This window comes from Mustela nigripes, chromosome 1 (genome assembly GCF_022355385.1).
Source record: "Mustela nigripes isolate SB6536 chromosome 1, MUSNIG.SB6536, whole genome shotgun sequence".
Lineage (NCBI taxonomy): Eukaryota > Metazoa > Chordata > Mammalia > Carnivora > Mustelidae > Mustela > Mustela nigripes.
The window spans coordinates 268,354,182-268,382,092 of NC_081557.1; the positions used below are offsets into that span (position 1 = coordinate 268,354,182).

Below are 27,911 nucleotides of genomic sequence, written 5' to 3' on the forward strand. Positions count from 1 at the left end.
GGCCGTGGCTTCCCCGTCCCGCGCCGCCGCTCGTAGCAGGGGCCGCGCGGCCGGGAGGGACGGGGCGAGGCCGGCGCGCTCGGAGCAGGAGGCGGCTCGCGCCTCTCCAACGCGCACACACACGCGCGCACACGCACACACACACGCGCGCACACGCACACTCAAAACTCGGGCCGCGGCACCAGCTGCTCCAGTCCCTGGAAGAGGCAGGCGGGCGCCCCCGCCCCGCTCCGGCCCCCGCTCCGGCCCCCGCCCCGCCCCGGCCCCCGCTCCCGCCCCGCGCGGCCGCCTCCCCCCTGCGCGGCGCCTCGGCCGGGCGCTCCGGACCAGACGGGCAGGGAGGACAAGACAGACCCGAAGGCGCCCGCGCCGAGGTCTCGCCCGCGTCCCGGAGAGGTCGGCGCGCCCGGGGAGCCACCTGCCGGGCCGCGGTCGGTCGGCGCCCGAAGTGCGGCTCGCGGCGTCCGGCTCGGGCAGTGCGCGGAGCTCCCGGCGCCCCCGGCCCGGCTCACCTGAGTCCCGGCCTCCGCCGTCGCGGGCGCTCGTGGCCCGGAACGTCCCCCGCCCCCGCCACGCGCGGAGAGGACGCGCGGCGGCCGGAGCTCGCCATGGCCGGGGCGCGCCGGCTGCTGTGCCTGTGGCTCGGCTGCTTCTGCGCGGGCCTGGCGCGCGGGGACCGGCTGAGGCAGAGCGTCCCGGAGCCCCGCGGCGCTGCGACCGGCGACCGCGCGGCAGGTGCCGACCCGGGCCCCGCGCTGCGGCCGCACGACCCGGTGTCCGCGCACATGCTGCGGCTCTACGACCGGTACAGCGGCGGCGGCGCGGCCGAGGCGGAGCGCACCCCCGGGTCCTCGGAGCGGGGCTCGCGGCCCCCGCGCCCCCGGCCCCTGCGCGAAGGCAACACGGTGCGCAGCTTCCGAGCCGGAGCAGCCGGTGAGTGCCCCCGGCGCCCCCTTCCCGCGGTCCCGCCCGGATTTCTCGGGGACACCCCCCCCAGCTTCCTCGCCTGCCCTCCGCTCTCTGATGCCACCGGAGCCGCTCTCTCAGCCTCCGCACTGGCCCACCGAGCCCCCTCGGTCCCCAAGCACCCCGCGTCCGGCCAGCGAGGAGCCCCCGTTTAGAGCCTGGACCGAGAGGGGATCTGCAGAGCCACCAAGGAGGTCGCGGGGGGCTGGACGGACGGCCCGGGGAGGGGCAGGGGCTCCCCCGCGCCCCGCAGAGCCCTCCTGCGCTGGGGTCTGCGCACCCCGGAGCGCCTCTGCGGGTGTTCCCGGCGCTGGGCCCGAGCCAGGTTGCCCCGAAGGCAGATGTCATTCCATGCCAACCCCAAGGCACCAGAGGGAAAAGTCACCCTCGAACGGGACGCCTTCCCCTCGCCTTCGAGACAGTCCCTTCTCCAGACCGTGCGCGCCTCTTGACTCGCGTCCCCTGTGCTCCTGAATTGGACACTTTCCCTCTCACAGTCCCGTGGTGACAAACACAAAAACTAACCCAGGTGGTCGGTTTCCGATTCCTTAAACCCATCGGGACAGACGGGGGCTGCACCTATGCCGCCCCGGGGGAGCGCGGGGGCGGGCGGCGGTGGACGCGGGCACCTCCTGGAACCTGCCCGGAAAATCTGCTCATCCCGTGTCAACACAGATCCCTGCGGGCCGAAGTTCGAAGTTCGTGGCTTAGCAAGGTTCCTCCGGTCCCCTGTGGGGAAGCCAGTAACTTAAGGGATCAGCCTGCCTCCCTTGTGCCAACAGCTTGAGGGAAAGTTTCCTGGACACTGACTCGGTTTATATGCTTTGAGGACGCATCAGGCTTTTTCTGCTCACTGCAGGCATGGCACAGGGAAATGCAACTGCAAAGCCTCCAGTGAACCGTTGAAAAATAGCCAAGAATCTTCAAGGAAGGAGGCCTTGCCTCGCGCTCTGTCAGTTCTGTCAGAATCACTAGAAAGAAATCTCCCAGAGCTTTGATAGGTAGGACTCCTGGAAAAAGGAAAACCAGAGCATCCATCAAGGAAAGCCCTAGGCTGACCCTGTGAATACACTCTAGAGCCCCAGGCAGGACTCCCAGTAACTGTGAGTTATGCTTTCTGACAGAGGAGCTGGGCCAGATTTCACTGTCTTCCTAAAACCCTGAGCGTACTCTGTAAGGGGCTGCCCTCTGCGAAGGAACAGGAAGCTTCTCGGAGTTCTCCACAGCCGGCCAGCCCCTCCAGGAGGCTGACCGCTGACCACACCAGCGCATACCCTGTTTATTTCCGTGCAACTCCGGGGGCAGAGCTCAAGGCAGGCGCGGTGTGGGAGCCGCAGGGATGGGGAGGACGTGGGCTCGGTAAGGCAGGCGGCCGTCCTGAAGATGCACTCGGATTGCTCTTATCCTGACGTCATTTTCTCGGTGATATTCCCAGGGAGTAGCTAAAGCACCCAAGAGAGGAGTAGTACTTTTTGTATCAACAAGTTTCATTTTTAGTCTGAATCACAAGTTTGGGAGGTGGAATGTGCGTTTTTTCACTCACACCCATTGCCTGGTTGTTTGTCCGTCTGTCGTGGGCTGAGTGCCAGGTGCGTGGGAGATGGGTAAGGGTTTGAATAAGGTGGGCCGTGTTCTTTGGGGCTTTGGCTCACTCTGTGCACTATAATTTCTAGTGCCCTTGATCAGCCTCACGGGTCTTACACCCGCAAATGACAAGCTCTGATAGGGAGGCCAGAAGTCCCTGGAAATGAGGGATGGCAGCCTGACGCATATATACAAGGCTGTGTGCCCTGATAAGAAAAGTAATCCCTTTCGCATCCCGGAGACGGTCTTAATGACTTATTCATCAACTGTAGACACTGGTTTTGTGGAAGCTGAAGTGTCGTGTTACTGCATTGGATGGAGACTCCTGGAGAGGTGGTTCGTGTTGGACCCTTTCCAAGCGTGTTTGGTTACTGGCACACTCAAAAGCCCTTATTATAAGGCGGTCCTGGCTCCGGGAAGGCACGACTTCAGGAAGGTGCTAAGGCTTTCACGTGTCCCTCTCCTTCATCCATATCAGCGTTTCCAGAACACTCTTTGTCTTGTGACTGTGTTCCGATGTGGGTGAAAGATGCTGTCTGCTTTAATAAATCAGATGTGTTTTCTAGTCTGTGGTGTTTGGGTTTCACAGCCTATGGGTTTCTCTGCAGCAGCGACGTCCCGAATGTTAGTGGAGGGTCAGGTGGTCTGCTGGGTATGTGGGGTGGCGGCTGAAGGGCGGACTTTCCACGGGCTTATCCAGGCTGACTTACAGCCTTCCAGCCCTGCTTGCTCCTTGGAACATACCTGATTAAAATTATTTATTGTTCTAAACCTAGAATATCTTTGGTTGAAATTTAGCTGCTGTGGTATCCCTCTGATTACTTTCTACTTAAACCATTACTGGATGGTGGGTGGCATCGATCCTAAGTACACTTTCTCCTCCCTCCGTGCTATGCCGAGGGTGTGCCAAAACCCGAGGTTTGGAACACTCCTCGGTCTTTTTGTGATGTGTGAGGGCTTACAGAAAGATGGGTTTTCTCTTTCCTTTCGTGTAAGGTAATTTACAAAACTGTCGATGACAGAGAAGTTTAGCTCTATCAAAATATACCGTCCTGAAGGAAGATAAGAGGTATATGAAGTTAGATTTTATTCTCTTCTTAGTTTAAGGTGTCCTGGGCTACTTTGTAATAAAAGAAGAGTATTTTGCATGAGCTTTCTTCCTGGCTGATCTGAAGATGCAGACTTTGTGCTCGTTAGTGTCTCATCATTCCCCTACTCATAAATTTAACTTCTTCAGGAAAAGTGATTAAAGCACACGTGTTCTTAATAGGAAAGTATCATTATTTTACCTAATGACATGTAACTACAAAAAGATTATATTTCGGTGGATATTTGTCACTTAAAAAAAATCACACAGACTTCATGGATAAAAGAAAATTGAGGTAATTAAGACCGTAAAGTGAATCTTGTCATTCAATGATTTGAAGGGACAGTGTTTCCTAAGGTGACCAAAACTCTTTAAAAATGAAAATTACCATTTGATGTGTTTCTGAAGGGCAAGGCAAACATATAAGGCTTTGGAAAAGGCAGAGGTGAGGGCAGAATGAGCGTCCTGTAAGGTACACGGGTCAGTGAGCGAACATTATTTTTGATGGGTTTAATGGCAAGGGACCAGGATGACTTTACTAAGATACAGTTACCTTAAAATCTCTGGCACCCAGAAACTAGGCTTGAAATTAATGAGTACCCAGGTTATCTAATGTTCTCATTCAAAGGACAACCGTGCATCTGGAGAAAGGGAGCTGGGTGCGCAGCTGCTTCGAATTACACACTACTTTGAATACAGGATAGCCCCTGATGAAGTTTTTACTGTAATAGGCCAGGCAGCTTTACAATCTCTGACATTTAAAAATCCATAATGCCACGAATGCTTGATTATCCATACTAACGAAAAAGAGAAAGAGAATGAGTTACATGAAAAATTTATTTAAATCTAGCTTTTTAGTATAGTTAGCCACACTCAAAGAGACCAAGGGACTATAAGGGTCAATTAAAAAGTCCCCTAAGTAGATAATCCACTCAGGATATATTTATCCATCAAAAATATATATGTAATTAAGAATGTATTAGGAGGGTTACACTCATTTTATCTAAACAGTGGACCTCTGTAAGCGTTTGGCCCAGTTCTGGTATCTCTAGAAATGAAGCAGGGACATGAATGTCAAATCTGCTCGCGCATTTTGGAGTTCTACAAGTTTGTATTTGAAGAGAGACTTCAAGGAAAGCAGGCTCAACCCCCCTTACATGGAAGAAGAAATGGATGTCATGATGTATTTACCAGACAATTTTTAAACATAGTGAGCTCATCTCAAAACCTATTATTTCTAACAGTCCAGTCTAATTTTCTAGGAGAAACTTTGGTAAAAAGGGGTCTTTGGAAGATGTTAGCAGGTGTTATGTATAATTGGGTCCCATGGTCAAACAGGATCGGAAAAAACGATCATTTTTACTTGCTTTGGGAACTTTTGGGGCTTTAAATACTAGTGAGTCCTCTGGAGAGTGAGTCATTTTCCCCCTGAGAGCATTTTAGAAAATTGTGGTTCTAAGATACCAAGTTGGGGAAACGGTGGTTCAGTGCCTTCCGAATTTCTCAGAAACGGAAGATACACAAAATTTAAGTGAATATTACAGCTGAGAACTGTCTCATTCCTCACTTCCCGGTGAGCACCAATCTCAGGATGTTTACTCACGCTGTTCCTGTGGGGACCACCTTCCTGCTTTCACCTTTTCAACTCCTCTGACTCTAATTGTAGAGTCTGTCTGTCATGAAATTTCCATTCTCTTGATTTCTTTATGAATTCGCAGCCACTGTTCTCTTCTATAGGAAGACATCTTCTATTTCTTAATATTCATCATTTCACAGCTAGCGTCGTGCTTTTAAAAGAAAAGCTGCTCTATTTGTGGAGGAATTCACAGGAGATCCTACACATCACTTTGTTTTATCACCATTAATATCTTGATGAAAGATGCACTCAAGACACCTATCATATCCCTTCTAAAATCACCCGTGTTTGTTGTACTTATGAGAACAATAAAAATTGTTCCTATCAAAAAGCCTCCTGAAAATAATTGAGCAACTTTGCATATACTTTCTAGTCGCTACTCAGGAGGGTTTTTGTTTTGTTTTGTTTTGTTCGCTACATCAGAACTTTCCTCCCCAAATGTGGATGGTTTTCCCATCTATTCAATTTGCATATCCTAACAATCTGTATCACTGATCTGATGTTGGTGGGAGTGGTGGAAATGAATTTGGAATAGTCTCAGCTTGCACGTCCCCCTGCCAAGCTCCAATTCAAAGCGCGTTGTAATGATTAGATTCCGAACCCATGAACACAGAATCCTGTCATGGAAACACTGACCCGGTATCAGTCGAGGGACACACGTATGCAGGACCATAGTTCCCTGGACAGCAGTCCTGACGACAGTGCACGAGAAGAGCGCTCAGCTAGGGAGTGTATTTAGGAATGCACAAGGTTGTTGGTCTCTTCACAGGCTCATAGCGGCTGTGTCCCAGCACACTGGTACCTCAAGTAGGACTTTCGGTGACACACTTTTTAGGGATGGCAAGTTTAAAGGCATAGATGTCTGCATTCATTTAAAACACCTAAGCCCCTAAGTCACGGAGCCCGTTGAGCATGGTGTGTTGACTGACTCCTTCAGTGATGGAACTTTAAGGCCATCATTTCCAGACAAAGAACCACAGTAAATGCAGTGCCTCGATTTTATTTGGGCACAGTATGAATACAATTTTTGGACCAGCTCATGCTGCCATATTACCATCGTCCATAAATACTTCTTACTTTACTGAGTGAATTCTATTAAATGTTCTTTTTATAAAATAAATGCATCTGATAGTTGTAGAAATACAAGATCCTTCGTCCAATCTTCCGATTTTACAGTTAAAACAACCGAGACCCAGCATTATCTTATTTGTTTTCCTTTAAAGGGTATTTTAAAACTAAAACCACCCATGGAATTAAGCTGTAGATGATCCGAATTAAGTGTAACTGCTGTACTTAGGCATATGTAAAGGAACATGGTTTTCAAGTACAGAAGAGATTCCTGGTATTTTACTTTTTCTATTCCTTGAGGCTGAGTTAAGAAATCTAATGACTAATCGTGGCTGAACTGCCAACTAATGAAGATAATAGTGCTGACTCCGTTTCTTCATCTATCAAATGATTAAGTCACACCTGCTGTGCCAGTCTCACAGAAAGATGTTAAAACTCAACTGAGATAATGAATGTGAAAATGCATGAAATGGTTAGAAGCTCTCTATAAATGAGATATTCTTAATATCGTAAAAGGTATCTCTCTCCAGCTTCCCACAAGCCTTAAACATACCTGACCTGCTGACCATGTGTAATTGTCTCTGGTACAAAGGATAATATCTCAGCACTGATGTGAGTAGAAGGAGGTGACAGCCCTCTTGTGACACAATCTGAGATACCCCAAACCTACATTTAAGAAGTTACTGTTTCTGTCCTGACCTTGGCAGCTGAATGGAGCAGAGCTGCACCTTTTTAGAGTGATTTCTTGAGGAGAATTGTTCTAACGTGCCATCTCTGGGTCAGCAGAATCGGCATCACCGGGGAGCTTCGTGGGATTCTCCAGCCCACCCAAGATCGTCCAAGTTAAACTCTGGGGGCGGGACCCAGAACTCTCTGTTTTCACAAGCCATCAACCTGATTCTGACGCATGTTTGAGACACACTTGTCAAGCCCATGTCCCTCAAGTTTTGGGGATCTTAAAACAGCATCTGAAATCCAGGATTGACTAATGTGTAAGTCCTGGTCGCATCCGGCACTTTCGTGGGCCTCTCTGTGGACAAATGGTTTATTCATTTCCATAATGGTGAGCTTCTCTCACGGTAGAAGGTAAATCTCCGTCTTTATGGCAGTTTTTTCTCTGGAGTGGACTTCAAAGGAAGTTAATAAAGACTTCGAATCCTCCTTCCACAGCTGCAGAGAGTTTGGGGCCTAACAGATTTGGTGGAAGAAGATATGGGACAGGGATCTGTGAAGCACATCTGAAGCACGTCTTGTGTTCTGAGGACCCGGCAGAGTTGGCCACGGAGCAGGCGCTCAGTAAATATTTCAGTTGAGTGGAATTAGATGTCCAGGGGACTGGATAAGAAGAGATAGTAGAAAGGCTATCAGCCAACCAAAGGATCATTTAAAAACAAACTTTAAAAAATAAACTTGCCATGAATGACGTTCCCATGAGGCACTTTACCATGTGTAGGTCCGGTCCCAGTACGTCTTCTCCATATACAACGGTTCTAATGATGCCTCTTTTCCAACGAACTGAGAGGAAACGCCGTTTGGTACCTCTACCCAAGAAGGGCTTCTGCTGACTTCGGAAAGTTGAAACGACTTGAAAGTATTTTCACTTTGGTGTTAAGTAGGAAACATTTTGAATCTGGTAAGTTTACACAGTTGTTCACTCAACAAATCAGACAGACATTTTTCAGGATATAAATATTCCAGAGCGCGCACAGCACTAGGAGCTCAACGATTTACTGGGGCTCGAGTCGGCCCTCCGAGAGCTCACGGTCTAGGAATGCCCTTCGGCGGCGGCTAAGAGTAGATAAACTGATGGACGAACATGTCGCTCTTCCAGAGAAACATACCTTAGATCATCCTTGGCCACGTTTTACTCTGGACACAGAATGGCTGTCTTGAAATTCCAGAAAACTCAGTCGTTTGACTGGCACTCTGTAAGGAGAACCCAAATGCTATGACTTTGTGTTCCAGCTAGGAAGTCTCCGTCTTGCCTTGCCTGGGAGCTCGAGGTAGCTGAGCGACCCTGTCTTCTCACTGGGTGACGGCAAGCACTCAGCCGTGACTGGGGGTGAGCTCGGCTCTGTCCTGGGCACCCCTGGCATTTCTCGCAGCTGTACTTTGTTTGGAGAAAGAAGTAGGGGGAAAAAACGTTGTCCTGACTTACATATTTTCTGTATGACTAAAATGTTTTCCCTGCTTTCTGGGGATTTAACTAATCATCAAGATTTCATTTAGTCTATTTGTTTTAAAATCAGACTTTACATAGAAAGCTTTCCATCGTGTGTTCTAAGTCCTCTTGAAAACGCTCTGTGTGGACCAGCAGGAAGGTGAACTTCCACTTCGCCACTCCCCGGGCACCGCCCCAGCGGCTCCGGGCCAGGGGCTGAACCCTCGTGATGGCGACAGGGCCGGTCCTGAGTTGTAGCCTCCTCACTGTGTCCCTGGTCTCAGTGGGCTCAGGTGCTTTGTTTTCAGATGAAAACAGAAATAAATCTTCTGCTTTTATCTACGAATCAAACTCTGAGGAAAGTCTGTACTGTTAAGAGCTGGTTAACTCACTCTCCAAAGGTAACTCGCAGGTGCCTCATGTTTGCATTTCTGCGTGGATCGGTTGGACTCAGTCTGTTTATTTGTGAAAGAAGCACTTACCGAGCAGGGCGCTAGAGTCAAGCCCAGTGCGTATGGCTGAGGAGTCGGTCCCATGAGGTTAGCAGGATCTTCCTGTAAGGAGTATATGGCCATAGGAAGGAGCAGGGGTGCTAGGAGAGTCACGTTCGATGCCGGGCTCCAACAGAAGGAGTGCGCTGGCATGACAAGCCCACCTCAGGAGGTGGGGCCTCCCCTCTGCCCTAAAAAACCAAGTCTGGAGTATGAAGCAGAACAGGGGGACGAAGCCACTGCAGGGAGAAGCGGCGGCAGGTGCCACGTCCTGACAGCTGAGCCGAGAGGAGGGTAACTTGAAACTCACCTGACGACTGAATCTCTTGCAAGTCACAGATCCTTTGACTCTAGAAAAGTCAAAGTAAGAGGATAAAGGCCATTGGCAAATCCTAACTAGAGGCCGGCACGTTCCCCGCGAGGAAGCTCCCCCGGGCTCCCGCCGGCGACCGTGAGAAAACAGCTCCACCTGTTGGTAGCAAAGCTTCAGCATCGACCGTGTCCGAGCAAGAGCTGGAAAATGAAGAAGCCTCGTTCCTCGGGGCGACCTGCGAGGTTGTTACCCCGTGAATCTCTGCCCCCTCCCTCCCGTGAGGGTGTCCTCCTGCCGTCGTCGGAATCAGGACTGTCGCAGGGAGCCCAGTCTCCCCGACGGGCCTCACCGCCATACTCCACACTTAGAAAGTCATTCCTTACACGTACCCGTCGGGATTCTGCCTCCGTGCACCGGTCTGGTTTAGACCTCAGTCCCGTCTCTGACCCTGGAAAGAACAACCCTGGGACCACCCCCCCTTCAGCCCCTCACGTATTTGTCAACAGTTTTCATGCCATCGGCAAAACCGTTGTTTTCTTCCTGCAGGCCGTGCATCCTCTGTTTACTGAATTCAAACTCGTAAGGCAGAGTTTCCAGACGCTTCATCATCTTGGCTGCTGCTCTCCCCCGCACCGACGAACTGGTCAGAACGAGGCGTTCAGAATGAAGCACGCGGCCCAGACGTCACTCGCGGGTGCGGCGCTGAGGGGCTCCTCGTGCCCGAGGACTGCAGGCCGCCTGCAGACGCACACGCGATTGTTCTTTAACCTGGAAAAACCCACCATTGTGGTTGCCTTATGCCAGTGTGTTGTTACTACTCAGCAGGCGTACCTCGGTTTCTACTTCAGTAATTCCAAACAGGTGCGTGTCAGGGTGTCGCCGAGCCGCGGCATTTTCCGGGCACGGAGACCGAGCTGTGGCTGGACCGGTACCAGCCGGAGAGCAGAGACGCCTGCCGCGGAGCTCCTGCTCTTACACGTGTGAGGACTCTAGTTGGGAAAGTTAAGTCAGTTTACAAAATCTGTCAAATAAGAAGCGTGAGCGTCACTCAGTAGATGTTATCACGCGTGTCCCTCTGCAGGGCGGCGTCCGGCTCCTTACGGAGTTCTCGGTACTCCCTGGCTCAGCTGCTCGCTATCTCGTACCCCCGTCTCTTCCTCTGTAAATACCACGTACTGGTCGGGTCCTCTGGAGGGAAAGAGTATTAACTTGCCCAGAAACTGAGTACTTTAAGGTGAAAGAAGATAAAAATACAGGATGGGTTGGGGAAGTCAAGACCTGTTCTGGCGGGATGCTTGAGCGTGTTGTTAAACCAGAGTGGGAGAGCAGGTCACCTGGAACGGCCAGCATGCGGCGCCCCCCGGTCTGGGTAGGAACGGTCAAGTGTCACGTGCTGGGCCTAGGAATAAAATGGGACCTCGAGTTAGGAGCTGAATAGGAGCTGGCCGTTCCTTTTCTGAATTTTGGCAGCTTCGATGTCTGTTAGGATTAGATTAATTTAGGACGTAGTAAATTTCTCTTTAAAATACAGGGACTATTGCTATGCAGTAGCCTCTGGCTGTGCAGCATTGCCTGCTGCCAGCGCAGGCTCCTTCCGATTCCCACCCCCATCACCCTTGTCTCCCTTCATTCTGAAAAGTCTGGTTCCCCGTGTGCGCTTCTTCCCTTGACTCTGGCAGAGTTAAATGCTCGCTTTGGTGCTGCTCCAAGAACGTAGTTAACACCTTCGACAGCAAGTAGGATCCTTGTGGCACAGTTACCCCCATTTTGCTTCTCGGCCCCCCCCCCCCCCCCCACTTCCTTCCACCACCAGCGTGGACCGCAGTGGACGTTTGCGCGGCCGAGACCCAGCCCAGGGGCCAGCGCCTCCTAGATGTTCAACTCGTGTTTGTTAATGCGGAACATTTGTTTTGCTTCGGTTCTGGTTCTTTGTTGGCTGTAGTGGATGTACTTGCGTCCTACACAAACAACACCACTGAAGCCATGTCTGGAATCACGGTGCCAGGAAGCACTGTTGCTGACCTGCCCGTTTAACTCTTCGGGCTCTGTCGTCGAGCGGTTTGTTAATCGTAGACCTCGGACTGCAGACTGAACCGATTAGCCACAGCTGGAGGGAAAATTAAAAAGCAGTTACCGAAATTATCTTTGTCTAATGTTCTTGGTAAAGGAAAGCCTGTTGCATTCCGAGAAGGGAGTCTTTTGCCCAACTTAGTTTCTGGTTCGAGGATTCATGCTCAGCAAAATCCTAATTCTTCTCTGCACGTGGGAAAAAAAAAATGCTTTTTTTTCTTTTCCTTCTGGACTATATGACGACAAAAGTGACAGTTATCCTAGACTGCCATTGTCCGGTAGAAATGTCATCTGAGCCACAAACGTGAGCCACATACGTAATTTAAAATTTTGGATGTCCACATTTAAAAATATGGGAAGCAACCACTGACATTAATTTTAATCATATATTATTACACTGAAACTATTCTGCACCTGATTCTGGTGTGGGTGACTTGGGTCAGAAGTGGCCCGCACTGACACTCCGTTGTCAGACACCAGCGGGGTATCTGAGAATCCTACCCTGGCTCCGGGAGATAACGTCAGACCCCACAGGACCTCCCTCCACTTCAGAGGCGGATCACGAGCCCAGGTCGTCGCCTGGAGTGTAGGTCCGGATTGGAGGTTCCCAGGAACCCCCTCCTTGGGTTTTGATTAATTTGCTAGAGCAGCTCGCAGAACTCAGGAAGCCCGTTTGCTTTCTGACTTACCAGCTTATATGAACAGGATGTAACTCAGAAACAGCCAGATGGAAGAGGTCCGGAGGGCAAGGTGTGCGGCAGGGGTGGAGAGTCCATGCCTCCCCCCGTATGTTGCTTTCCCAAAATCTCCATGTGTTCACCAACATGGACGCACTCTGAACCCCATTCCTTTGGGGCTTTATAAGGCTTCCTAATACAGGCGTGGTGCTTTAAGTCCTTGGGGAGGCTCTGTCTCCCACTCCTCTTCCCTCCCTGATCAGGGATGGGGCTAAAGCATCAACCCTCTAATCAGTGGCTTGGCTCTGGGGGCAACCAAACCCTTTCCCTATCAGGCCTCTAAATTCGCCTCATTAACGTAACAAAAGGCACCGGTGTGGTGCTCTTTGGAATGACCAAGGGTTTTAGGATCTCTGAGCCAGGCAGGGGACAAGGACCAAACATATATATTTATGATAAAATCACACTATCATAATATTCAACCCAAGACATCTGAGTCTTGTCATTTTAGCGTGCGGTCCATGTAAACCTCTGGCCGTGTGATATTCTATATTCTTTTTTGAACTGAGTCTGTGAAATCCCGAGTGTATTTTACTCTTACAGCGCATTTCAGTCCAGCTGTAAACGGCGACTCTTTTGGACAGGGCAGTGCTGGCTAGCGAGCCTTCACAGAGCTTTTCCCGGGTGCAAGGTGCGTTCCCTGCCCCGTGTCGATTAATTCTCACACCCCTGCCTTTGATGCAATTGGGCTCTTTTCCCAGAGGAGCAGACAGACTTACGGAGCTTGGGTTGGTTATTTGCCCAAGGACAGCGAGTGGGTGTGGTGGCGCTGGGCCTGGGCGACTTGGAAATCGTGTGCCGAGCTACACTGAAAGCACCACCAGAGGCGGGGGGCAGATTTACGAGAGGACATTGAAGATTAGACACAGGGCTGGGAGCTGCTTCACAGCAGGTCACAAGGTGTCTGGAAACATGTTTGGAAGAAGGAATTTTTTTTTTCTTTTTTTTTTGAGGAGGAGGAACCGTTTGAAACCAAAACGTTGGGGGCGGGAGTGCCCTTACCTTACCCGCTAGGACACCACCACCAGACCCCTTGGAGTTCCCGTCTCTCCCTGCCAAGAGGTCTGTTGGGCAACCACTGGCTTGCAACATACTTGGAACAGCGGCTCCCTCTCCTTCCATTGGGAGCCCCCATCTGCGACGAGAAGTCTGAGTCAAAGCACGCGCTGTGGGGACTGCTATGCATTAAGGCAGGAGTCTCCGAACAGCCCTGATGCCGTGGCTTTGTTATGAAGGTCTGCGAAGTATTATCCTGCTCTCATGCATCGTACAAATGTGCACAGATGGCAGTTCCCTCCTCTTCCTTCACATGGTGTTAAAAATGAGTAAAATATGTTTCCCATTGCACTTCCCTTGTGCTTGGGGACTCCATGAACTCATTTTAAGTTTCCACGTCTTTATAAAAATGTTTTGTTTTTACTGAAATATGTTTCTGATCAGGAACATAACTTCAGGATCGCGTGTATGTTCCTGAACGCCGTATGTATAAGGAACAAGTGCACGGAGGAGGCTTCGGACGCTGGTGACGGATCCCGGGACAGGGCGTTCTTGAGTCCAAGCGCAGCCTTACCACTGACTTGGTAGATGATCTCAAGAGAAGGCATCAGCCTCTGCCCTGACCGATAATCTCTTGTTCCGTCGCTCTCTCTCATGTTTGAAGGATTGAAACACAATTGACCAATTTCAATAATTTTCATCAAACGACATGGAAGAAATTCAACTCTTAAGTTCTTGGGATGATGTAAACCCCGGGCAGACTCTACACGGGCATTAATGCTTTAGGATAATTTGAGTGTGTGGCTCATTGCTTCACATAAATTACCTGAATATTGACCTCTATGGTCTTGCTTACCAGCCCTCACTGCACCGTAAACGCTGTGAGGCGGGTGAAGACACAATCCCGCAGTACAGCCCGTGCCAGCACTAACAACAGTGAGAACTTGTATGGGAACTGCTTTACCCGCATCTCACGTAGTCGGGCTGGAGGAGAGGGAGGTGTGGTCTCCGCGTTATGAACTATGAACGAGAGCCCTAGCTTGCCCGAAGCGGCTGAGCCTCCGCTTGAATCCAGGTGAGTCTAACCCCACCGGTGCTTGTAACCGGAAGGCTGTCGGCGGCCACGGATAAGAAGCCATTACAGTCCGGGGCCGGATTTAGAGGACTGGTTCTCGGTGCTCTTATAACGAAGGGCCCGAACTCTCAGCTCTCACGGCAGGAAGTTCACTGCTGAGTCACAACTTCTACACATCCGTGCTGCTTCAGGAAAAGAAAAACCAAAAACCAAATTCGTAAACATGGCTCATCTTTGCTTTAATCTTTCTGTAGCTTTCTCTAGCTTTAAAAAAAAAAAAAAAAAAAAGATTTTATTTATTTATTTGACAGACAGAGAGGCAGGCAGAGGGAGAGGGGGAAGCAGGCTCCCTGCTGAGCAGAGCCCGATGTGGGGCTCGATCCCAGGACCCTGAGATCATGACCTGAGCCGGAGGCAGAGGCATAACCCACTGAGCCGCCCAGGTGCCCCACATCTTTCTCTAGCTTTGAAAATTACTCCTGTTTTCTTTTTTTTGCTTGTCTGTCTAGCTGAGGTGAGACTCACGTAGCACAAAGGTAACCATCTCTAAGCGGACAGTCCTCAGCGTTTGGTACCTTCGCACTGTTATACGACAACCACTAATTTCAAAATAGCTCCTTAATTCCAGAATGAAGCCCCCCACCCAGTAAGAGCTTCCTCCCCCTTCTGCTTGCCTCCGGTCCCCGGAAAACAGCACTGTGCGTTCGGTCTCTACGGGTTACCGGCTCTGACTATTCCGTGTCAGTGCAATCATGCATTCTGTGACCTTCTGTGTCTGGGTCTTTCATTTAACACGATGTTGTCAAGGTCCCGCGTTCTAGCATGTGTCAGTCCTTCATTACTTTTTATGGATAAATAATATAAACATTTTATAACATTATATGTAAATATACACGTATGTTATATAGAATATATACATGTTGACTGGATGGATAAATAAGCATCTCCCGCGAGGACACGGCGCCGCCGTCCAGCCGTCCCTCCGGGGTGCACTTGCGCGCCCTTCACTTGGACTGTTGTGACCGTGTACCTGCAGGGAAGCTTTCGCGTGCACTTGGCTGAGTGTCTGTTTTCCTTTCTTTGGGCTTCAGGGGAGTAGCATTGTGGGGTCACATCGTATTTCTGTGTTTGACTCTTGGAGGACCTGCCAGATGTTTCCACAGCCGCGGAAGCATTTCACCTCCCAGCCGGCAATGTACAAGTGTTCCTTCTCCGCCACATCCTCTCTAGCACTTACTTTGGTTCTGATTACCAAAGCCCGGCAAGCGCACGTCACAGGGTACCACAGTGTGGTTTTGACTTACATTCCCCAGTGACTGTTAATGTGGAGCATCTCCTCATGTGCATATTGGCCCTTTATAGATCTTCTGTAGAGAAGTGTCTACTTGGTGCTTTTGCCCATTTTTTATGGGTGTCTTTGGCCTTCTGCGTTGAGTCATATGAGTCAGTTGTATGCTCTGGGTGCCACAGCTTATCCACAGTATGATTGGAAAATATTTTCTTCCTCCTCTAGGTTGGACAGACTTTCTTGACAATGTCCTTTGATGCATGAACGTTTGTTAGTCGTGATGCAGTCTGATTTACACATCTTCTCAATTTATTTATTTATTTTTCCTTTGCAGCTTCTATTTTGGGTGTCATTATCTAAGAATCCGTCACCAAATCTAAGACCCTGAATATTTTACTTGTATGTTTTCGTCTAAGAATGTAATGGCTCTAGCTCTGTATTTAGGTCATTCATTCATTTTGAGTTACGTTTTGTATGTGGTGTTAGGTGTTAGGTAGGGGTCCTGTTTACTCCTGTTAATTCTTCTTCTTTTTTTTTTTTCCCCTCCCTAGGAACCCTTGGAAGCAAGGGACTGCACATTTTTAACCTGACTTCTCTAACCAAGTCTGAAAACGTGTTATCTGCCACCCTACACTTCTGTGCCGGGGAGCTCATCAACGTGAGCTTGAGCTGTCCCGTGTCCAGAGGATGCTCACAGCAGGCGCAGGGGAAGCACTTACAGATTGATCTCTCTGCGTGGATCCTTAAATCCGACAGAAACCAAAGTCAACTCCTGGGTCATCTTTCAGTAGAGGTCGCCAAATCTCGAGACTTGGGATCCTGGCTGTCTAAAGACATCACTCAAGTCCTGAGGAAGGCCAAGGAAAAGGAGGAGTTCCTCATAGGATTTAATATTACCTCCAAAGGACACCCACTGCCAAAGAAGATGTCCCCCTTCCCCGAGCCTTATATCTTGGTGTACGCAAACGACGCTGCCATTTCTGAGCCGGAGAGTGTGGTCTCAAGCCTACAAGGACACCGTAATTTCCCCACCAGAGCTGCGCCTCCGCTGGACAGCCATATCAGGGCTGCCCTTTCCATGGAACGGAGGAAGAAGCGCTCGGCTGGGGTCCTGCTCCCTCTGCAGAACAATGAGCTTCCTGGGGCCGAGGACCAGTACGGGGAGGACGGGCCATGGAAGGAGAGGAAACCCTACAAGACCCTTCAGACTCAGGCCCCAGAGAAGACTAAAAACAAAAAGAAACAGAGAAAGGGACCTCACCAGAAGAGCCAGACGCTCCAGTTTGATGAGCAGACCCTGAAGAAGGCCAGAAGGAAGCAGTGGATCGAGCCTCGGAATTGCGCCCGGCGGTACCTGAAGGTGGACTTTGCGGACATCGGCTGGAGCGAGTGGATCATCTCCCCCAAGTCCTTTGACGCCTATTACTGCTCCGGGACCTGCCAGTTCCCCATGCCCAAGGTAGCCCTCGCTCTCTGTCCTGTCCTTCCTGCTTGGGTAGAGTAGAGACACGCTCACGGAGTGCGTGCTTTCATGTACAAACCCGTCTGGACGCTCACTGATTGCATCCGGCGCGCACCGGGCAGTCGTGGTCAGGCTTGGTGTTTTCCTTAACGGTTGTTACCGTAACACGAAGTCAGTACTGGTCTGAAGAAGGATACGAGGGAAAATGTTCGTGTGAAATGTGCTTTTCGTGTGCTTCCAAACACGGCGTGTGTTGAGGGATGTGCCGTGGTCAGCTCTGTGCGGCTTGGCGCCCGCAGTCACAAGCCCCAGGGGACAAAAGGCTGGTCTGGGAGGGGCTGGTCAGGGAAGGACTAGATGTCGTGGGAAGAGGGACGGGCAAGGACTAGTTGGAGTGATGCCCCTGTAGGGTATTTCTTGACGAGTGGTCCCCGTGGGATGAGCCGACCCCACCAGTGGTCTCCCGTGGGATGAGCCGACTCCACCGGTGGTCTCCTGTGGGATGAGCCGACCCCACAGGGTCGGGATCAAGGCCGGGCCCGGGGACTCACTCCATGAAATCCACCAGGTGCGTGTTTCGTCTGCATCCCTAGTAAACATCCAAAAAGGAATGCAAAGGAGGGTGTTTTGACCCTGTAAGTTTCTTCCAAAACTTACTGCAACCAGTCAGAGCTTACCTGTGTCTCTTCCCAAGTCAGCAGAGACAACTTTATCCCATCAGGCCTCAGTATCCTAAACCTTTACCCTCAGAAGCTTCCCCAGTCCTGCCTCGGCCTGCACAGCACATCCTGGCGACTCCTCTGTCTTTGGATCTAAAGTTAGGAAGAGACAGTGGTGCCCTCTGGCCTTCAGTCAAACTTATCGCCGAAATTCTGTTCTTGGCTTCCAACAGTCTGAATCTCTGACATACAGTGAAATGGGGCTGTAGGAGGATCAAAATTCGGAGAAAGAATAGAGTTGGGTTTTTTTTTTTGTTGTTGTTGTTTTTCAATTTTTGCTGCTATATAATAACGGAGGGAAAAAATCCTTTTCCTCCAGGAGTGAAGAGCTCCTGCTTATAGTTCTTTAACGTTTCCTGTTCTCGTGCTACTAGTCCCATGACCATTGGGTTGTTAAATGGAGCACATGCAGAAGGTCTGGCTGAACAAGGCCAGGTGGCAGCCTCAGGGCAAGGAACTTGATTGAAATCCCCGTTTTCTTACTAGAATACCTCAGAAGGACAAGCTTTCTACATCTAAGACTTGTCTTTCCTGAGGATTTTTGCTGATTCCGTGTTTCGTAAATCTAAACACTAAGTAAGGATTATGTACATGTACTATGATATAAACAGCCTTATTTTCTCTAAATATTCATAAAGACTGCATCACTGATCAAATAAAACTTGTTCCAACTAGGGAAGCATTTAGAAACACACCACAAAGACGCAGAATGTAACAGTGATGAATTTTTACAGTGTGGGTTGCTTCGCGGCATTGAGAGGTGGAATGAATTCAAATCTGTCTCTAAACTCAGGATGACTGAGTCTTCCAAATAATCTCTCACACTCGTGCACTGTACCTTCTTCTATGTAGCCTGGGGAAGGAGTTTTCCTTCCTGACTCCAGATTTTCCTTCCTGAGCCAGGGAGCCCTGACCATGTGGAGCTCTTCAGTGCGTTTCCAGCTCCTCCCTCCGGAGGCCGGGTCCGGTCGCCACTCCACAATAGTGACCCCCACTTGCCCGCCGGTTGGTTACGCCTGCCTTGACTGTTCAGAATCCTGCTGTTGCTTCGGTAGATCTTCCTGACAGTTCTCCATGATCCAAAGCATAATTATTTAAAAACTTATGAGGGATAAGTTAAGAGGAACAGAGATAGGTTTGAGTGTGTCAGTGCAGTGGAATGACTAAACATACAGGCTCCTTGCTGGGCTGCTTAACCTTAATGTGGCTATAGCTTGCCTGGGGCTGTGTCGGTTCTGATCCAGTGGTTCTGAGCATAGAGCCTAAGAATCTGCATTTTTAGTAGAGTTCCTGACAGTTGCTGGTGCCGCTGGGCCGCGAAGCCCTCTTTGAGTAGCCACATTGAGAACTAAATCCTTTACCTCAAATCTTGGCTCTACCTCTTACCAGTTATGGTTTTGGGGAGGAATTATTCATGTTCTATACAGATGACCCTTGAACAACATGGAGGGTAGGGGCCCTGATGCCCTGCGTGGTCGGAAATCCACCGATAACTTTTGATCCGTAACGTAACTACTAACAGCCTACTGTTGATTGGAGACCTTATCAATAACAGCAACAGTAGATTAACATGTATTCTCTATGTTGTATGTGCTCTGTACTGGATTCTTAGCAATAAAGTAAGCTAGGAAAATGAAAATGCTTAGAAAAAGTCAATATGAGAAAACACATTTACAATACTGGGTTTATAAAAAAAATTCACATGTAAGTGGACCCGTGCGGTTCAGACTCATGTTGTATAAGGGGCGACTCGGTGTTAGTTTTATCATCTTTGAAATGGGTGCCATGGTCCGTAATAAAAACAGCAGTACCTCCGTAATGACAGCTGTGGGGAAATGGAACACGTTGCACATAGCAGGCCCTCACTCGACGCAGCAGATCCTTGCTGTTGACATTATTGGTAATGGTCGTTGTCCAGACGGAGGAGAACAGGACATTAAATACAGGGGCTGCAGAAAGACCGAATAGCGAGAAGGATCAGGAGAATACAAGATGTTAGGCCAAGAAAGAGCTGCTTCAACGTTTCTAGCCCCTTTTCCAACACCACAGAGCCTAACGTCGGGTTCTCCCTGCGGGTTCAAGCCCGTAAGCTCTTCCCGCGACAGCCCTGGGGAGCCGTAGAAATCAGGACGGCCGTGGCGCAGCGGCTGAGCTCCTCGTCGCGTTGTGCGGACTCGGACTCGGGGCGCGCCGGGGTAAGGGAGGCGTCCCTGTGCGAGCGCGGGGACCCGAGCCCGGCGGGAGCGGAGTGCGCTCTCCGTCTCTCCTCGCCTCCTTCGGGTCGGCCTCCCCGGAAGGTCCTGGCGGGGCCCATTCGGCCCTGCAGGCCTCGCGGCCCCGGGTGTGCGGTGACCAGACGGCGGGGCGGGCGGGGCCGCAGGCCGCGGCTGCTGGGGTGACCCATACGCGTCCGGGTCACCGCCCGGCTCCCGGCGCGGCCACCGGAGCGAACGACCGGCAAGAAGGGGCCGGACAGCCGCGGACAGCGAGGCCTGCGGCCAGACCCCGAGGAGCCCGGTGGGGCCCAGCAGGCGCCGCAGGACTCGGCGATGTCGGTCGGACGCTCGGACAGACGTTCTCCCGGCCGCGCGCCCTCGCGGCCCTCCTTCCCCGGGGCTCCCGAGTGGACGCCCGTGGGCTCTCCGGGCCGGGCTCGGGGCGCCCTCGACGGCCGGGCCCGTGACGCGGGGCTGCTCCGCCTCCCCAGACGCCGCGCGTTCCCTTGCAGGTCCCGGCTCGACGGTGTCGGGCGATGGCAGCCGCGCGGGCCGGGCGGGCAGCGGACCCCGGCCGCGGGCGACGAGGGGCCCCGGCGAGGACACGGTCGCCGTCGCCGTCGCGGGCGCGTCCGGAACCCGGTGAACCCGCGGCGCGGCAGGTGCTTCCCCAGGCTCGGCCGCGGGCCTTTCTCGGGTCCCGCCCCGCGGCCGCTCCGGGCCCGGGGCGAGGCCAACGGCGGCCGCGCGACCTGGGAAAGGCCCGGGGAGCCCCGACGCGGCGCAGCCGGACACGGGCCTGCGGACCCCGCGCGGACACGAGCCGAACGTGATGGACCCGCAATCCGCTTCCTGAGTCTCCAGGCCCAGCCTCGGGGCCTGAACAAAATGACCTAAAACCCTCCACCTTGGTGTCCGGTCCTCCACGCCCGAACCCCCTAGACTGACGGTGGAGGCACGTGGTACTCTCATTACGGACGAGCGAGAGGGGCGCCCGGGGGCTCGGTTAAGCGCCTGCCTTCAGCTCAGGTCGCGGTCCCAGGGTCGGGGATCGAGGCCCACAAGGGGTTCCTTGCGCAGGGAGCCTGCTCCTCCCTCTGCCTGCCGCTCCTGCTTGTGCTTGCTTGCTTTCTCTGACAAATAATAAATAAATAAGATAATCCTAAAAAACAAAAACCAAAACCAGAGACTAGGGAGAGAGAGAACCCAGACGACAGGTTTCGTAGGCTATGCAGAGAGCTATGAGAAGGATGGTCTGAACTAAAACAAAACAAACATTATAGACTGGCAACCTGTTTCAGAAAAACAATTACTGCATGGATCTTTTGTGCATGACGTAATGATTCCCAGTAAAGGCGGCTTGATCAGGGGATTCTGTACTGAAGAAACATGGGGAAACTCCCTAGCAAATTGAAGGTTCCTGATAAGACAGGCCAACCCGGAATCAAGGGCCGGTGCCTACATTCCAGCGAGCCCACCAGAGACTGCTCCGAGTTTCTGAATCTATCATTTGTGAGTTAGAGCTTAAAAAAAAAAAAAGACAGGAATTTTCCTAGGAAACACCCATGAATATTTTCCGTATCTACTCTGGGTCATTTGCACAGAACCTCTCATTTTTGTTGATGGGAACAATTTCCACAGTAATAGGTAAAATGGAGAGCATGTTATTTCTTGTGTATTTTGTCCATTTAGCAAGTATTTTTCGGTGTCCAGCACACGCTGTGTTCCAGGCCCCGGAGACCAGAAACACACAGCAGTTTTGATCAGTCGAGACCCCTTCTGCTTAAATAGATCCACTTCATATGAAATTTAAATATTACAAGTGTCATTAAAACACTAAGAATAACAGAATAATGATGTCAGAAAATCTGTGGTTTAAAGAAACTCTTTGGGGATCTCTGAGTCTTAAGAATAAATCAGTAGAGAAAAGTGGATGGTTGCAAAATTTTCTTTGGAAATTACCAGTACCGATGAAGTCACAAACAGTGGCCGTGGGTCTCTCTGGCACAGTAGTTACAGTCTGTACCAGTTACACAGTTTACGGATGTGCCAGACACATGACGTGCGATATCGGACATAGACAAAGCATACTTTGCTTTGCAAAGCGAATTGAAAGTTAATAATCCTTTCCAACACATACTTAAAGTTTTTAGGAAGAAAGAGGAAAAAAAAAAAACCAGTTGCCCACCATTCAGACCATAATGTAAATAGTTTATGCCCATTCACAGTAAAGTTAAAGTTTCATATATGGATAATTTCTTTCATTAAAGTTGAAAGATGAGGTGAGACAAATCGGACTTGCCCTTTCTCTGCCAAAAATAATCCTTTTCTTTTCTTTTCTTCTTCTTTTCCTCCTCCTCCTCCTCCTTCTTCTTTTAGTCGTATGCCAGCTTTCTGTGTTGTTTCCTTCTCCCTTGGTTTGTATGTGCCTTAACCTATTGAAGTTGTCCTATGGGAGTCTTTAGGAGGTTGAAATTAAAGCACCAAGTCAGAGGTCCCTCTCAGCCATGAGAAATATGGCTCGAAGTCTTGAAATTAAAAACCCCGAGTTTTGGCTCAAATCTCACTTCTGAATTGACATGTGATCTCTGGCAAGTTGCCCAATTTCTGTTTCTAAATGTGTGTGGGACAACACTGGGTTCACCTGCCCAAGAGAGACGTTGGGGAACACGGATGCGGTGCGGCGGGCGTCCGTCCTGCGGTCTGCAGCGCTCTGACAACACCTGCGTGTCCTGGGCTTGGACGGGGCATCCTTCAGGGCGCAGCAGAGCCCGAGGGAGCCCCGTGACAGTCGCCTGTGTCACGTGGGTGTCGGCATCTTCCCAGGAGAGGACTTCGCCAGGCACCTTTGGTCCAACTTCTGATACCCATGGAATAACCTCGGGCCCCCTGTTCCCAGAGGATTTGGCCCCCCATGAAAGGGATTTCCATTCGGCTGCCTGGAGTCAGAACCCATGGAGCGACAGTGACCCCCAGTGGCCAGTGGGGCGGTCGTCTTCACCTCTGTGCTGCCAGGTCAATCACAGTGCAGAGCGATTACCGTCCTGTCCATCCTGGCAAACAGATCAATGTTCCTTGATGCTTGGTTTTATTTTAACAGCGAAGTGTCAAACCCTAGAGCGGGGGCGATCATATATCTGTGGGAAGCGTAGACTCGAGAACGAACGGGGTGTTTTGCAACCCTGTTGTGGAAGACATCCGAGGACGTATTAACACCCCGTGTGGGGACCAGGTTGTGTTTAATTAAGTGACTCTGGTCTAGGTAACTGGATTCAAATCCTCACTCTGTCACTTCCTAGCCGGTCGACTTTGGACATGTCATTTGAGTTTTCGAGACTATTTCTTTACTTGAAAAACATAAACACTGGTCGTTGTGGTTGTAAGGGCGTGAGATAGCAGGTCACACACAGCTGGCGCGTATATATGCACACACAGCCGGTGTGACGGATGTGTGTATCGGTCACGACAACCGTCATGGTGGGGTGTGATCCGAGCTCATACTGCACAGGTGACATCACGGACGAGCTGAAGCGCGTCCGCCGTGGTGCCGGTGAGCTCAGGTGACGGGCAGTGAAGGGTGGGAAAGCAGCCCACGCTAACCCCCATGTTCTCCCATTTCTTTTCCAGTCTTTGAAGCCATCAAATCACGCTACCATCCAGAGCATAGTGCGCGCGGTGGGGGTCGTGCCCGGAATCCCGGAGCCTTGCTGTGTGCCCGAGAAGATGTCCTCGCTCAGCATCTTATTCTTTGATGAAAATAAGAACGTGGTACTTAAAGTGTATCCTAACATGACGGTCGAGTCTTGTGCTTGCAGATAACCTGGCAGAGAACACGCACGGATGCTTAATTCTGTCAGTACTTTATTTAATGGACGCCCCCTCCTTTTTTTTTTTTTTTTTTTTTTTTTTGCACTGCCAATGCATTTCACCCCAAAAGATCTTTTTATAGTTAAAGATAATGAGCAAATAGACTGATGATTTCCACCAAGGAGAACGACTGTGCTTGTTTTGAATGTAACTCAATGCAAGATTTTAGTAAATATGGACATTTACTTCTTTTTTTAAAAAAAATCACAAAAAAAGATCACTCAAACTGTTTTTAGAGCTATTAAAGGACACACTGATTTATTTTTGTAATGGGCTTTGAAAATAGGTTGGGAAAACACCAGTAACTTTTCACTTATCTCTAAGTAGGCTTACTGCCCTAGATTCCTGAGCGACTCGGCGAGTGCCGAATTATCCAATCAACATTTATGTTTATCTTAGAAATGTTTAAGACTCTTGTTTGCCGGTGTTTGTCCTCCATGTGTCCTTGTGTGAACGGATGACGGAGAGCGTGTGCTGAGTGTGGGTGTACAGATGCAGGTGCGTTGCCGGCTGCCCTGGCCCTTCTGTAGGAAGGTTTGCTTTGCACAGTTTTGTAATTCAGCCTACACGGGATTCTTTGTTTTATTCCTTTCTCCTTCTGGCAAGCACCATTCAATTATGAGAACTTTACCAAGAAGGAGAGAGTGATCCAAGAGCACAAGCCTGGCCCTTCAGTTTGAAATACACTTATTTTCATTTCATTGTCTCCAAGAAAAGGGAAGCAGCAACCCAATTTTCAGACCGAGGGGGAGTTCCCCTTCTGTAATCCTTTGTCACAAGTACCTTCATTTGTTCTTTTAAACTGAATTCAAAAATTTAACTGAGGGGCACCCCGGTGGCTCAATTTTTGAGCATCTGCCTTTGGCTCAGGTGGTGATCCCGGGGTCCTGAGATTGAGCCCCGAGTCGGGCTCCCTGCTCAACGTGAAGCCTGCTTCTCCCTCTCCCACTCCCCCTGCTTGTGTTCCTTCTCTCACTCTCTCTCTGTCAGGTAAAAAAAAAAATAAAATCTTTAAAACACAAAAATTCAACTGAATTTTTAAATTTTGATTAAAATTGTACTTCTCTGGATATGCCTTGGCTTCCTGTGAAGTAATCCATAGATACCAAGGCTTGAGAACAGATGGCTTAAATGAATGAATCACAGTCACATGTGGGATGCCGTTCTTCAGCCACATCCAGGTTGAGGCAGCTTTTCAGGTGGATCAAGGCTGAGCCTTGAAGTCAGTACGTGAGCAGACTCACTAAAAATTATTCACCAAAAAGAAGGAAGTCAAATACAGACACTTTGTTTTTCTCCCCACTTCCGTTTGTCATAAATATCCTCTCATTGAAAACTTGTTTCAAAAATCTCTCCTGCTACATTCCGTGGGTGACAAAAACGTTTTCAGACCCTGGGCTGGTGAGGATGTCACGCCGGAGGGTCACCGTCCTCTTAGTCGAGCCTCACCTGATTGGAGACAACTAAGCCGTCTCCGAGACCATGAACTATCAGCAGACGTGGGGTTTTCTCTCTCTACCTGTAGCTCCGATCTTGGTTTATCGTTTAATGAATATTTACTGAGCATTTATTTTGTAAGAGGCACTGTGTTAACTGTGTGTCCTCAGCAACCTCACAGTGCAATGAAGGGGTTGACGGGTTGAGCTAGAAGCCCTTTTGGATACTCCGTGTTGGGGCGTATGACACCGGCTGTTTCATACACACCTTCCTCGAATGGATGATACCGGCAGATAAAACACTGCCCGGCTCTGCTCATAAACCAAAGGCAAGAATGTGCTCGTCTTCAGTGTTTGAGAGTGAGTATGGAATTCTCTGTGGTTTCAGTCGTATTTCTAACTTTCTAACTTCCTAGAAATCCATTCAAAGATTACCATGAACAGAGGCTCTTTACACTTTCGGAATGCACAGAGGTCGGCGTGAGTGTCTATTAACTCCGCTAACTTCTATTAACACCCATTCTGAATAGTAAGTTAAGCTCTGGGGCCGGAGTTACTGTGATTTCTCCGAGTTCATTTTTTATTCTGGCTGCGCTATGTTAGATATTTGAAGTGAGACAGGTGATGGAATCACTTTTAATAAACTTTATCAGAAGGCTGAAAGCAAAATTATATAATAGAAGCGAGCCGGTATGTGGCTACCCTATTCTGGGCAGCCCATCTTTCAATAAAGATTTCTTTTTCGTTGGTAGAAATGATGAAATTCTATATGTAGTTTTTTCCTCTAGCAGTTCCAGCATTACTTTTCAGCCTTCTTCCCTGATGTCTGTCTGTTACCTTTCTTAATTTTAATTGATGACCCTTTTTACAGATTAAATGCCACAATGGGCAGAAAAGCCTCTAAATAATAAAAACTTATGAGTATGAACTAAGTAAGATTTTATTTTAAGTAGCAGTTTATATAACAAAATGACAACACAATTAAAGTGCATGGTAGTCTTTCAGTAATCAAAATATGTTTTTGACCACTAGTTAGTTATTTCTGGGTGGCCTTGTGACCATGATTTGACAACCACATTGAAGATGTGTTATGCTATAAACAGGAAAAGTTTTACGCCCTCCAAAATAAAGGAAGATTTCTTTTTAGTAAAAGGAGTTGAAATAAATGATATTTTAACTAGTAAAAGTTTACTTGAAATAGTTGGAAAATTGAGTGACTATTTCACAATTTCTTGGGTACTAATATATGTGTAATTCTTACGTGGGCTTTTACAAATCTCCTGCTATAAAAATGGCAATGGTGCGAGAAGAGAAATCATGTCTAGAAATGACGTGTCTTAGGTCGTGCGTCTGTCTCTCCCTCCCTCTTCTCTCTGTCCCGTTCCCCACTTTCTTTCCCAACCACCAGTGCACCCACATTCCTACTTGTGACAGATGCACACACACAGAGTCACTTAAAAAGTGAAATTTTTTTCAATAACTTTTCTTAAATTCATATTCAGGGGCTGCCGATGTCAATACAGTATTTTCAAAATATCTTACTATAAACAGTGTAGATAATATATAATTTACAGGATTTGGGATATTGGAATTTAAACTGGAAGATTGGATTCCCTAGATCTCAGGAATACAATTCTCCAGATACATTTTTACATTCACCTAGCTCTATATTAACTGTTGATCATTTATTCATTGAAAGAAGATTTTTTACTTTAATATTTCTGGAGCAACTCTTGTCACCTGCTTAATATTTTTATAGACAATCATATGTGTATAGTACTATTACCACCCTGCCACAAAATTTTTTTTCTATAATTACATTATTTGGTTGAGTCTTTCTGCTTTCACTTTTCTCTGTGCTAACAAGTAACTAACATCTGCTTATTGACTTCTTTTTGAATCAAGGTTGGGTTAAAGAATAGCTATGCACATGTGATGTGTAAGATTAGATACGAAATTAAATAAGAAAGCTTGGATAAATCTGACTTCTCTGCACAGCTTTTTTTCCCCCCCTGGAGAATCATATTTTAATGTAGTTTATAGGTGATTAAATGACCCCCCTTTTCTAAAAACCAAACCTTCCTCAGCTTTTCACACTAGTTTCTGTAAATGTGTTAGTTCAGAATTTAATGCTTGTACAGTTGACGGCAATTTAAAAAATATATATATTATATATATATACACATATATATATATGGGAAAACTTTAAAGATGCTTTTAATTTATTTAATGACTGTTGCTTTTCTATAATGGTAATTTTCATCCTTAGATGGTGAGAAGAAATTCTTTTTACTATAGTTATTACATGGAAAGTGAAATTTGGTTCTTTAGTCAAATCCACTGCTGGGACATGTCGCAGTGAGACTGTGCAAGACACGTCACTACTGATGGATAAGTTTTGCTGACTTTGTATCATTTTCCTCCTGTAATGGAGAGCTTTTCATTATACAATATGAAAATAAAAATTGCTTAATTGAATGCTTCCCCATTCTTCTCTACTATACTGTGCTGCGTTTGAAAAGAAGTTACAGAGGTTGGGCACAGAGTTGAACATTTTCACATGGTGTTCTGAGTGGGGCGTTGCCACCCACTATCAACAAAGTATGGTTACCTCGTGGAAAAAAAACTGAAACACACCCAGAAGGAGGAAACTTGTCTTCCGAACTGGAGAAACTCCACTTGAATTCTTTTGTGTTTGTTTGGTTTTAACCACAAAGTCCCCATTTCTTATTTGGAGAT

The 27,911-nt window shown here is 49.0% G+C and overlaps 1 protein-coding gene across 1 annotated transcript; it reads left to right on the plus strand.

Moving 5' to 3' along the window:
- The first annotated feature begins 284 nt into the window (after positions 1-284).
- Positions 285-27,650, plus strand: BMP3 (bone morphogenetic protein 3). The gene is made up of 3 exons (XM_059385780.1): positions 285-933; positions 16,024-16,931; positions 23,497-27,650. The coding sequence occupies exons 1-3, from the start codon at positions 609-611 to the stop codon at positions 23,686-23,688; spliced, it is 1,425 nt and encodes a 474-aa protein (XP_059241763.1). The 5' UTR covers positions 285-608; the 3' UTR covers positions 23,689-27,650.
- The last annotated feature ends 261 nt before the right edge of the window (positions 27,651-27,911 follow it).